The 13,744-nt window shown below is 33.9% G+C and overlaps 1 protein-coding gene and 1 long non-coding RNA gene across 2 annotated transcripts; both read right to left on the minus strand.

Moving 5' to 3' along the window:
* Positions 1 to 304: 304 nt before the first annotated feature.
* Positions 305 to 10,981, minus strand: Paip1 (Poly(A) binding protein interacting protein 1). Its single transcript, XM_028188333.2, has 8 exons — positions 10,539 to 10,981; positions 9,993 to 10,210; positions 8,200 to 8,352; positions 7,869 to 8,087; positions 7,635 to 7,739; positions 4,398 to 4,548; positions 3,851 to 3,989; positions 305 to 2,749 (listed from the first exon to the last, which is right to left on the minus strand). The coding sequence occupies exons 1-8, from the start codon at positions 10,645 to 10,647 to the stop codon at positions 2,650 to 2,652; spliced, it is 1,194 nt and encodes a 397-aa protein (XP_028044134.2). The 5' UTR covers positions 10,648 to 10,981; the 3' UTR covers positions 305 to 2,649.
* An 849-nt stretch (positions 10,982 to 11,830) lies between these two features.
* Positions 11,831 to 13,339, minus strand: LOC114252363 (uncharacterized). The gene is made up of 2 exons (XR_016325069.1): positions 12,699 to 13,339; positions 11,831 to 12,196 (listed from the first exon to the last, which is right to left on the minus strand). It is a non-coding gene; the product is annotated as an uncharacterized LOC114252363 (long non-coding RNA).
* Positions 13,340 to 13,744: the final 405 nt, after the last annotated feature.

The following is a 13,744-nucleotide window of genomic DNA, read 5'->3' on the forward strand; positions in this document are numbered from 1 at the left end:
AGCAATTGAAAATTACTGGAATTATTATAAAATGGGTGTAGGTAAGCCTCAAAACTACATGTATATGAAAAAACGTATTCGACAAAATATGCGACATGTGCCTTTTTCGAAATTGCATATTCAATTAAGTTTGAACATTCGTGATTGAGATATGCTAGGTGTTAATGAATTTCTATACTATTTAAATTATATCTCCAAGCAATACATAATTGATTCTAATAAAGTCTTAGAAACAATATGAATAAGAATATATTAATCTTAATTGCTTTTGAAAAAAACATCCAAGGTTGAATAAAACAATTAGTTTGAAATGACTTTTATTAAAATATCCATTTAATCTTATAACATTCATAATATCACTGCAACAAAAATACAATGGAATATTACAAACATTTCTCCGAATTGCTTTTTTTTAATAAATAAATTCATTAATTTACTATTATGCTTTCCCGTTTCACTGTAAAATTCATCTAACATCATAACAACTCATTGAATGTTTAGTTTAAAACTATATCATTTCAAATTAACTAGCAATTAGGTCATCCACAAAAATACATCTCACACAAGGCAACGATCATTCCGTTCGCTTAAGGCGAATACGTTTTATCGAATCCAATCCAACATATATTAGTCAGTTTCAAGTTTAATGAAACTAAAATAAGACACGAGAATAGATTTGTGCCGAGACAATTAAATCGAGGGACAAATTGATAAAATATAAAACACAATAATTAGTATCCTGAAACGTTTTCAATAAAAGTCAATAATTAAATTCAATAAAACCATTAAAATTCATCAGCCTTTCAACTAATGGAAAATACAAAATTAAATATTACTCGGGTCTCTCTTAAGGAACGGACCATTGCATTGTAACCGCACCCATTCGACACGTCAACTACGATTATTATTGTTGACAGTATTCGTGAAAATGCTTTTTTTGTCATTAACATGCATAAAGAAGAAAACTTAGAGATCACTAAATTAACTCGAGAGACGAAATGTAAACAAGACATTTATAAAATATGGCCTTCACAAAGGTGGGAATTAAAAAAAATAATAGGACTTATACGTATTACAAAAGTTATTGCATTTATTTTTTTCTCCTACCTACGCCAAAAGTTCGGTTTTCCTCCAGCTGTACAGGGAAGAAAGTCTAACTTTTCCTCCCACTGTACAGGGAAGATAGTCTAACTTTTCCTCCCGCTGTACAGGGAAGAAAGTCTAACTTTTCCTCCCGCTGTACAGGGAAGAAAGTCTAACTTTTCCTCCCGCTGTACGGGGAAGAAAGTCTAACTTTTCCTCCCGCTGTACGGGGAAGAAAGTCTAACTTTTCCTCCCACTGTACAGGGAAGAAAGTCTAAATTTTCCTCCTGCTGTACAGGGAAGAAAGTGTAACTTTTCCTCCCTGGGTACTGACAAGTGCGCATGCGCGTTAGTGTCTACGTCCGCTCTCACGCACCTAAAATTCTCCGCAATTGTTGTGATTGGATAATTTGCAATATTGTGTTTAGTGTAAAAGTGAAATAAACAAAAGGCAATAAAATTTAATAGTGAAGTATTAAACAAAAATGAGTTCATCAGACAGTTCTTATTCAATTTGTGGTAGTTTATTTAAAAATTTAAAAAAAGTTACATTGTTTTCTTATGAGTATGGGGGGCTTCGCCCCCCCTACCCCCTACCAGGGTTTCGCCCCTGTACCCCGGCTCAGTACTCCACGAACTTTCGGCCTGGTAGGAGAAAAAATAGTAGTAGAACATCTCATCCCGCGTGTTTGCATTTTACACGCGGGAGGAAATGTCCTACTTTTCTCCCTTGGTGCACAATGTACTATTGAGTCTTTTTTTTATTAATTTCACATAACGAGGAAGTGATACAAGAGTTCGTTTTAACCAAAAGCACAGTTGAGTTTGAATTGTTGTAATAAGTATCTTTGTCCACTAGTAAGAGATTGAATCGACAATTTTACAATAGGTTTTTTTCGAGGTAATTTCGTAAACACTAAGCGCTTGTTTACATTTAGTCTTTACAATCGCATACGGACGTGTTTACGTATAAATCTCTTTTAAAAAAATATCTCTCTAACATTTCTCAGCTTACTTTATATTCGTCAAATGATCAAAATATATAAATCTTGAACATTATACATTAGTTATACGTAAACACTTATGCGGGTTCGAAGACAGACCAAAACGCGTTTTCTAACAATCTAACACAAAAATAAGGACAATAAAATCTTTACTGACAAGTAACCTACGCTACACTATGTTGATCGTAATAAAAAAGCGTAATTAATATGAATAAGCTTTTATTAAACTATTTCTTAGTAACTATTGGAGCACCTAAATGTTTATGTTGTATTGTGAAAGCTACACGTGGCGAGCGCAAAGCGTGAGTACATGTCTTTATTCGATCATAGATGGCGTTCGTTTCGTTTTTAATTTAAGTAGTAGTTTAATTTAAGAGACTGGGCAACGGGCCTGCAATGCTATGACAACCTCAACTTCCTGACTCCTTTGACTTTTTAGGATTTTTAAAAGTTTTTATTAATTTTTTTTTTTAGATTTTATTTTAATATTTCGACCATTGTCTAATCGTAAAGTAAGATTGGTCTGTCTCCCGCGTTGTGAGGGTTCCGTCGTCCGGGGCGGTTATCGCTTTATCTGATTCGATATCTTGAGAAACTCGAGGAAGCTCTCCTGCATTTCAGGATCCATTCCAGTCTCCCACGAGTCGTTCTCAAGCTCCTCCCTGTGAAATTAAATTTTTTAGGCGATTTGATACATGATATGAAACTAAAAATATTTCAAGATTCCTTTACATTGATGCTTATTTCTATACATAAAATTACACGTTATTGTTAAACAATTTAAACATAATAGTAATAATATAAATTCAGAATAGGTTATTTTGATTTTCGCTCAAAGCGATTTGTTAAAGACAACAACTGAACAAAACAAGTTGATAATACGTTGTCCAATCATAGTAGATTAATGTAATAAAAAACGATGGCCGACGAGTAACCAAAGACAATGTATAGTGTTGGACATAGTATGACCAAATGAATGACTAGGATAACTCGTGAATGTAAGATAATGAACTAGTTCCCATAAAATTATTATAAAAATAATTATATGAGCTTTTGGTTGTTTGTAATATTATTTAGTTTATGTTTAAAAAGTTGAATACATTCACACATAGTACATTTCAATATTTCATTTACTAAGCGTTTTTATGGTGTGGCATTGCCTATACTAACCTTTTTAATAGAAACGTTTTATAACACTTCCAAAAACACAGTAAAAAGGTTTTACGGCATACACTAGTTAAAACTTCTCATGAAAAGATAATTTCTTTTATTTTCTAGAATGATTCATTCACCTAAGGTGCATCCCTATGTTTCATAAAAACGATAGATTTATGAAATGTCAAATTGCCATGTCGTTGTTTAGTCTGCGGCCTCAATTTTTAGAAATTTATTTATACCTATTGTGTTTAAATGATTAATTTAAAACAATTTCAGCATTAATATGTACTTTAGATACAGAGTTATGAATTAAATGTTTTAATAATTTTGCTAATTTTAATTTTATATTTACTAACATAGTTATAAGTATTACTCTACTTACAAAATATGAACTTAAGATGGTCTGAATTAAATGTTTTTTTTTCTTTTTCTTTTTTAGGTGTTTCTTAAGTTGTTTAATGCACATGATTAAATAGTGTGTTTGAGTGCAAAAATCGTGATATTTTGAAAAGTGCTGTTTGTTTACCACATTGATCCACTAGGCTTGGATAAAGTATAAAAGAGTGAGAGCAATGAGGATCTACGCGATAGAATAAAATACGTACAGTATATCGTCGTCTATGGGCTGGTGCTTGTGCGGCGGCAGGTTGCTCTGCAAGAAGGCGCGCTCCTCGGCGGTCAGCGTGTGACCGTCCGCCAGGAAACCGCCCTCCACGTAATCCGACCCGCCGTTCATGCCGCCAACTGTTTCACTCATATTAATTACTAACTGTACCCGTCCGCTTTGCCGGGCATTAAAATTAACATAATTGTTTCTCACCCGAACAAAGATTCTCATCATTAACGCCCCGCAACTGGTGTAGGGAGTCCAGCACTCATATAAATATTAGCCTACACGGATACCAAGTTTCAAGTCAATCGGATGCATGGTTTAGTAGTTATAACAGAATATCCGTAAAAACCACTGTAGATTTATATATTAGTATAGATAGGGCGTGTGCACGACCCACTTACCCGATAAAGGACTAACGTCATGTTATAAAAAGTTAACGAAGAGATTATGCGTTCTGGTTTGAAGGGTTGGAAGGGAGAGTTATACAAAACAATTAAGTTCGACCTCATGTCTCGAGGTGGATGTCGTGTCGGCGTTACCGTGTTGGTGCGAGGTGTCGGCGAGCCCCCAGCGGGCCGCGCGCAGGTCGAGCACGGCGCGCACGAGCGGCAGCGACCCGCGCCGCCGGAGCCGCTCGAACGTCGCGTGCATCCCCGTCGGGCAGTCCGCGTCGAGGGCCAGACCCGACAACTGACACAAACAATTCATATAGTATATTAGTGATCCCCTTTGTAGTCGAAATTCGACTATAATTAATTGAAATTATAAATTTGTATACTATTATTATTCTATTGTCACAGATACTTCTATAAGATATTCAAGGTTCACCCATATAATACTTAAACGGAGCACAGATGGCGCTACGCTCTTCGTTAACCGAACACTTAGTGGCAACGAATCAGCAAAATAAAGTTTATTCTTTCTATCACGTTCGCTCATTCGTCCCTACTCGCTCGCTCTCACTTTTCACAGACCAAATGAAGAGAAGTAGCAGATGCGATGTATGAAATTTCACAATATGCTACTTGTGAAATGTTTCATGCCTAGTGGGCGAGAAAATTTCTCGAGCAGCAATATTAATTAGCAAAGCCTGCCAGGCCGGGCCTCGTGAGACCACCTAAAACTAGAATAACGTCTCGAGGTTACTAGTAATGGGTAGGCAAAAGAAAAAAAACAGCTTTCAATAGTAAAATTGTCTTCGAAAAATTGGTAATTTATTGCATTGCACGCAAACTGACTCGTTGAATATGCTGAGGCAACGCATACTAAATTGTCACTTAATTGGAGATTTACACTAAACCTACCTACAGTTTTTGTATACCTATCCCTACCGCGCTCAGTTAAATTGACCGGTAATTAAAAAAAGTCAACGGTTTTATTATTAAATGTAGATAATGGTTATTTTAATAGGAGAAGAGTATGTATTTAGCTATAAATAGTCATTTACTAAAGTAAAAAGTGAAAAGAATATTTTATGCATATTTTAAGATTGTTTTATAATGGTATTTACAACATTTAAATGTGTAAATTATTAAAAATTTTGGAAAGTTCAATTTGGTCGGTACGGTAGTGGGTTTGGAGTGAATGTTTTCTATACACATTAGGTTAAGTCTTTTTTTATGATTGAATGATTCTGGTGGCCCGGAGGTCTTTCCAGTATCACCAGGGCAGGTGTACGAGCACGGGCTCAGCCAGGAGGGGTGGCATTTGCTAACAGCTACCCGAGCGCCTCCAAAGGTCTAACAACTCAAGGGCAGCTGCTTCGCGAATGAATTTACTAGGGGTCGGAATCGCGACCCGCTGAGAACATCCGGGGAGAAGCTCAGCGAGCTGAAGTTTAGGTTAGACTGCACGTCGTACTCTTTGCCGCGTTCGACGAGTATGGTTACTTGGGTCCCTAAGCCTGTTCCTAGTGTTAGAGCTGAAGGCGTTGTCTAACGACATTGGGCCTTTACCCCGGACGTATAAAATAAGAGCCAAGAGCCATCGATCATTTATGTCACAGTGACGTTATTCATTAACCTGGTATTCATTAACTGCTTAGTCACCAGCTGTTTCCTTAGGTTATCGACCCATCTACGTAAATAAACATGCCGAAAAAAGAGCCAAACACACGAAATCTTTAAAATATAATATAAGATAACCGATTTAAGAAAAATGGGCATGTAAAATAAACTATTATATGGCCTTATATGACCGGATTCGTCATTTTTTTTTTTTTATTGCCTTTGTAGGCAGACGGGCATACGGCCCACCTGATGGTGAGTGGTTACCGTCGCCCATGGACTTCAGCAATGCCAGGGGCAGAGCCAAGCCGCTGCCTACCGCTAGCAGCGTGTTTAGTTATACTGAACTTCTTTTGAGGTAAGAATGTAACTCCAATAATTTCTAGGGATAGTAATTAAAAATACTGTGAGATGTAGACTGAAATTGGCCAAAATAAAGTCACACTTGACTGCCAAGGGCCCTTTTATTGCTACATGCTATTAAGTAGCTCGAGTTAATTTTGCATTCTATCACGAAAATTGGAATACGATAGTTTGATCGAAGTTATATGAGAGCGAAGTTATATGAGGTCACAGATGAGACCATTTTATCTGAAGCCAGATGATAGAAAAGGTAGAGACGCCCAGGAAAGTTTAACATCTTTGAATAAGAATATAGTGTAAGGGTATTTTTTTGGGTGCACGTAAAAGCAACACGATATGTAAAAAAATTAGAAAGTTAATGTAGTAATAAAATGCATACACTCATATATCGGCGTAATCTCGAATGTCTTCGAGACGTTGAAATTATTGGTTATGACTAGTTTTCTCGCATAACTTAGACTCCATAGACCATATATGGAAGGCTAATTGAGAAAATATATTTTGTCCCCACTAATTTTATATATTAAAAATAAATTACAGGAAAAATGGAATGTACTCTCACTATATTATTGATAACTTGATTATGGGTATGCAAAATAGATTGGAAGAACGAAGAGCTAAAAAGGATGTTACTAAGTTCTTAATATATGCAACATTGTGCAAACTTTAGTTAGTAAAATATTAAGATAAAATTGATAATTTTCTGTATTATTATTTTTTCATATTCTCTTAACTTGTTTAAAATTAACGATACGCTTTTGCATTTAGCAAAAAATTGCGAAATCTATTTTAATGAACTTGACACAAAACAATGACATTTTATTGATAGTTTTTTGCATTCCTCTATATTTGTCCATGAGTGTATCATTTAAATCAAGTAATGTGCAAAACCAAATATATTTTATATCAAACTAAATATTGACTAGTTTTAGAGAATTATCTAAGTTCCCAAAACGAAGCTTTTCATCAGAATTATAACTTTTAATTTGATTTTGTCATTATTTTATTGACGTGACAACGTCTTAGTTCTATGGAGCCGGTTGCACGCACGAAAAAACATGACTCATGCGGCGTTACCTCGCTCTGAGGCGTATTTTGTTATGACGTTGTCACGTTCAACTGACGAAGTAAGCCGACTTTAACAGGCAACCGATTCTTTTTTGTTTTTTATTTCTGTCGTTCCTGTCGGTTTGACACCTTTAAGTGAGAGGACATTTATCATGCATTTTAATGTTCTGAATTAACGGTCATATTGTTGATACTATTAAATAAATAAATAAATTTAAAATATTATTGACATAATCTGTGTATGAAATAAAGTCATCAGATAAACTACTTTTAGACACATCACAAACAATAACGCTGTTTAAACTCAAATATAAAAAGCGATTTCGAAATGCAGGTTACCTTGAGCAGTTGACAAACAGCTTTGATGTTTGACTCCTTATCAGTGTCCAATAGATGCAGAAAAACTTTGCAAAGACTTTCACCGAGAGTCTTTATTCTTCCTCCCTGAAAGTAGCGCAGATCAAAGTGAATTACCACAAACTAATATGAGATAAGTTGAAAAAAAATTATATTTATGAAAAAATATAGAGTAAGTAATATAGAGTAAAGTAATATGTAAATATTGATGTTTACTTGACTATCCTCAAGCTGAGTATAAATCTCGGCAAGGAACATAGCAAATCCACGCATATTCTCCTCTGAAGTTTCCAAGCCGCTGATAATCTTGTTTTCCTCAACGGAACAGCGCTCGAGCAGGCACTTGCGGAATACAGACTCCTCAGGTTGCGCCACTGAATCGTACATTGAACACAAACGAGCTCCATTGTACCGGAAATTAGCTTCGCCGATCGACTGTCAATACACAATTGACTATATTATTACAGTTTACAGCATGAAAGTTAAAAAATGAAAGAAAAAAAAGTATGGATAGTCATGTATAAGTTTAGTGTATATTTATGGTTACCTGATTAACAATGGCATCCACCAAGGGTCTGGTATAGCTTTCATCATTAAGTGTTGAAGCAAATGAATCCACCAAGGGACCACACAAGGTGTCAAACTTGCCCGGGTCAAAGGTTATCTCACACATAACAGTTATCAAGTTTGCTATGTTCTCCTGCAAAAAAAGAGCAAATTAAACATTTTTATTTAATTTTAATATTATTAAACAGAATTGTACCAGTGAATTCTAGCTTTCCTAATGGTAAGGTGTAGTGTGAAGTTGCATGGAAAGGCAACACTGTCCTGGGTATTTTTGCTACAGTCTTGTGTTCTGTGTTGTGCACTTTTTTTTATTGCTTAGATGGATGGACGAGCTCACAACTCACCTGGTGTTAAGTGGTTACTGGAGCCCATAGACATGCACAACGTAAATGCGCCACCCGCCTTGAGATATAAGTTCTATGGGTCTCAAGTACAGTTACAACGGTTGCCCCACCTTTCAAACCGAAACGCATTACTGCTTCACGGCAGAAATAGGCAGGGTGGTGGTACCCACCCGCGCGGACTCACAAGAGGTCCTACCACCAGTAAGACTTCGTAGTGCCTCAATCGATAAATAAAAGACCTAAGCTTTTGTATAAAATAAACTTAAAACAAACAAAAGGAATCGGTTGGACGGGGGACACATCAAAGAAAAAAAAAAAAAAAATTTTATATAATTCCGCTACATTTTCATATTTATCTACCTTTTAAACCTTCTCTGGACTTCCAGAAATAATTCAAGACCAAAATTAGCCAAAACGGTCCAGCCATTCTAGAGTTTTAGCGAGATTAACGAACAGCAATTCATTTTTATATATATAGATTAGGTTTCTTTTTAATCTATAATATGAAATAAAATATAAATAATAAATTTTGTTTTATATAATTTATAATATTTTATAATATGTTTACTGATATAAATATACATAATCATTTTGTACTGTAGCATAGTTAATGTAATTTGTTTTTTTTTTATAGCCATTGTAGGCACACAAGCAAACTGTCCACCTGATTCATGACATAATCAATTCCAGGTGCACAGCCAGGCTACTTCCCACTACTAAAAGTAGTAGTTACATTTATTTATTTATTTAGCACAGACATAACTGCACTTAATAATTCCTTTTGTATACACAAAAAAAATATTGAACAGTTTTTTTCTTCTTAATGATTTAAGCATGTTTACAGGACTTGATGGACTCGAAAAGTAATGTTATAGCAATTTAAAGTGATTAGTCATAGTTATTAATTGGTTTTTGTAAATAACCAGTAATCTGAATGTGAAGCTGCAAGCGAAGACTTAATTTCCAAAGCAGAAATTTTAGTAGTACTGGTGATAGTGAGCAATGTTTTATGAAAATAATTTTATTTAAGTTTAGACTGCTCAAAAATAGTGTTTAAGTTAGTTATATGATACATAGGGCCCATAGACAAACAGGTGTGACCCACCTCTATAGGAACAGCTACTGCTTGATATAGCAAATTAATTTAAAAACTTTTAATTTACAAAATTAGTCATTATAAAAATAATTCAGTAGGAACATATAATGAGAATACTATAATAGTCATTTGATATGAGCAGGAGATCAAGAGATCTATGAAGATATTGTGTGTTATGTCTTGGGGAAAAGTGAGGACTGTTATCATGTAAGATATAACAAGAACTTGTCTTTGAAATATGTATTTTAGTCATTGACATTAAGTATTGAACCGATATTCTTTGCAGTTTATATTTTAAGGAAAATATAAGATTAGTTTGTTTAATAAACTAACCCGTAGATCCATGTTTTCAGCTTCTTCAAGTGAATAAGACATGTCATCCAAATTGTATGGATTTTGATCTTGAGCTTGACGAAGTCTACCTTGTACAGAGGGGCGAGATGGTCTATATGGGGCAGGTTCAGTGTTGTAAGCGGGTAGCGCTTGAGAAGTGTAATTTGCAGGGTACCATTCTTTAGCATCTGCTGATAACTTCGATTTAGAAGTATCCACTGAAAAACAAAAGGTCAGTGAATTATTTATATGAAATTAAAAAAAAAACCTGGATTAGCCATACCAATTTCGTAATTTACTATTACGAAAATTATAACCAGCACATAATAAATCGAACTAATGTACGATGGTTATGTCTCGATATAAAAATTCGTTTGCCTGGATTAAACGACGATTTAAAAATGAAAATCTAACTTTCACCTGAAGTAGGTATTGTAATTATGAAGAACGCAATACGTGCGGGCCAGTGTGCGACGTCACAAGTTGCCGGAATTGGATTATTGGATTGAGAAAGTCTACTGTATTCGTAATGTGAACAATGCATACCCTTTGGTTCGTCTGAAACTGCCTTAGGCCGCCGGAGCTCGCGTGCCTGGTTGTTCATTTGCCACCCCCGGCCTCGTCCTTTTGGAGCACTAATATCACCGTTATTCATTTTAACAATTAGTCCACGGCAGCAGTTCTACAATGCAGCTTTGATACAATTCCATAAACGACTTTGATAGATATATTTATTTTCGTAGGCATGTATTTCGTTCGCAAGGATCGACACGTAAACAAAGAAATCTATGAAATAGTAATTTAGTAGCAGGTAGGTACTATTTATTACAATTCTCAAATCTCAGTGGTAGATAGGTACGTAGATATATTTAAACTCTATACTATAGTATAGTAAAGTGTTACTAGGTTCATGACAATTATTCAAACTTGTTCACGTCTCCATATACTCGTATACATACCTGTTGCTATACCCTATTTTTGTAATCTGTACATTATACTCTATGGCGACAGCACCGTGTGTAATCGAGAGGTGAATGAAGTTAGCCCTTCAAAAAATTTTTTTTTTCATATTTTCTACTTATTTTCTATTAATTCATTTGTTCATCATTTGTTCATGATTATTCACTGTTAATAATTGTTTGTTCTGCATTTATCTATTTAAAAATAATATTTAAAAATATACCTACAAGTTAGCCCCCTTCTTGCAATTTTTAATATTTTTTCATCTTTAATGACTCGTAAACATTCATTTTCGATTGTTCTTATATAAAACACGTTTGTTCTCTTTCGAAATTACTCATTTTTTGTTTAATTAACTATTTGTATTAGTTGAATAAATGTATTATGTATGCAAAATATGTGTACTGCGCATGCGTCAACTATAATGCCTAAACTTTCTACGCGGTTTTATTCGTGAAAAAAAAACAAATATAAATCCTGAAGGAGCAATTAATTGGTATACAGTTTAATTAAAAAAATTAAAAAATAAATAAATGAAATAATGTGCATTGGCGTAAAGTTAGATCAAATACATTTTTTCCATCCTCCTACCTATCGTTATGAAGGTATAAAATAGATAGGTTATGAATTCACATAGGTAATATAAACAAATAAGTAAATATGTTCATTATTTATCTTTCAAAATTTATTTATTTACTGAATTATTTAAGAATGATAGGCATATAAATTATCCTGTTTAATTATCCTAACCAAAAAATATGTTTATGCTTAAAGTCACGTTTTTATGTTATTCGAAAATATTAAGCTCAAAGCAGCATTTAGCTCCAACTAAATTCATAAAGAACCAATTTTTCAATCGAAGATTAAAACAACATTAATACTGAGAATGAATATTTATTTATAAAATACACTTAAATGTTTTGACCACAAAATTCGCACGATAATTTAAATTAATATTCATTAATATTAATTTCAATAAATGAAGTGCACAAGTCTTTGATGGAGTGGAGATATAGAGAGATAACTCTCAACAGCTGATCCTTCTGCATTTGACTGATCACTGTCAAATTTGTCCTCAGGAACAACAGTTTTCTTTTTGCTGGTTCTGATTGTTTACTTGTACTTGCTTCAGATATATTAAGGGGTGATGTGGCAATACACACTTGCCTTGCCTTTGTGTTCCTGCGCTGGAGCTACTTGGATAGCTTTGTCATTACTACACCTATTTTCAAGTGGCTGGACTTCTGGAAATATGAAATAATGTTATCAATTTCTAGGTACCCAACAAACTTATAGTTTGTAAATATATAGGATTATATGTGTACTGTAGTAGTAGTAGTAGTAGTAGTAGTAGTATGTAGCTTCCTAGTCATCATCATCAGCCCATATAAATCTCCCCTTGCTGGACACTGGCCTCCACTATCATTGAGAGGGTTTTTAGGCCTTAGTCCACCACGCTGGGCTAGTGCTGGTTGGTGGATTACACACCTAAGAAAATCCTAATAACATTTAGGTGTCCAGGTTTCATCACAATGTTTTCCTTCACTGTTAAAGTAAGTAAGTGATATTACACTGTGATAAATTTTCATTATCGCAAACTTCCTAGAACCTTATGTAATAGGAACTGAGGTCCACTTGCCCATTCTGGCTACTTCCACTAACTAACAAACTATTCTCCTTTTTTCTGATATTGTTATTTGATTATGAGATCTGTGAGTGTAACTAATTATTGACAGTTACACCTACCTTGACTACAAGATGGCAAAGGTATATGACACATCTCATTTTTAGTCCTCTCTTCAATCTTCTTGATAATAGTGAGTATTAGTGAGTCTTTGCCGTTTCACAAATGCAGGCCGAGGTTCACTTTGAGTGAATTTTCGTTTTCTATCTGCCCGACAATCAAATGTGGATGGTAAACAGTTTGGTTTGCACATTATTTCATTTATTTATTTTTTAATTTTTTTAATTAAACTGTATACCAATTAATTGATCCTTCAGGATTTATAATTGTTTTTTTTTTGACGATTAAAACCGCGTAGAAAGTTTAGGCATTATAGTTGACGCATGCGCAGTACACATATTTTGCATACATTTATTCAACTAATACAAATAGTTCATTAAACAAAAAATGAGTAATTTCGAAAGAGAACAAACGTGTTTTATATAAGAACAATCGAAAATGAATATTTACGAGTCATTAAAGATGAAAAAATATTAAAAATTGCAAGAAGAGGGGCTAACTTGTAGGTATATTTTTAAATATTATTTTTAAATAAATAAATGCAGAACAAACAATTATTAACAGTGAACAATCATGAACAAATGATGAACAAACGAATTAATAGAAAATAAGTAGAAAATATGAAAAAAAAAATTTTTGATGGGCTAACTTCAGTCACCTGTAATCGAGAGTGGGCTTACTGAATTTGGCCCCCTTTTTTTCAGATTTTATTTATTTTTAATTATTTGTTCGTCATTTAGTCGTTAATTTTCGAAAGTAAAAGTTGTATGTTCGTCTTTTATTTATTTATAATTAATTAAACAAATAATCACAATTAAGTTGGCCCCTTTTACTAGATATATTTAATTTTATCGCTCAGATTAATTAATTTTGATCAATTATCGTTTGTTCGATGACTGTTAGTGATTGTTCGATCATAAAAACAATTAAATTCCCAATTATTAATTATTTTATATCTAATAAGCAACCTCACGCCTTTTTATTTTTATTTTCGGGTTATTTTTATTTTTAATCATTTGTTCGTTAATGTTCGAGTGTAAAAATTGTT

Source organism: Bombyx mandarina, chromosome 22 (genome assembly GCF_030267445.1).
Source record: "Bombyx mandarina strain Sakado chromosome 22, ASM3026744v2".
In the NCBI taxonomy this organism is placed as follows: domain Eukaryota; kingdom Metazoa; phylum Arthropoda; class Insecta; order Lepidoptera; family Bombycidae; genus Bombyx; species Bombyx mandarina.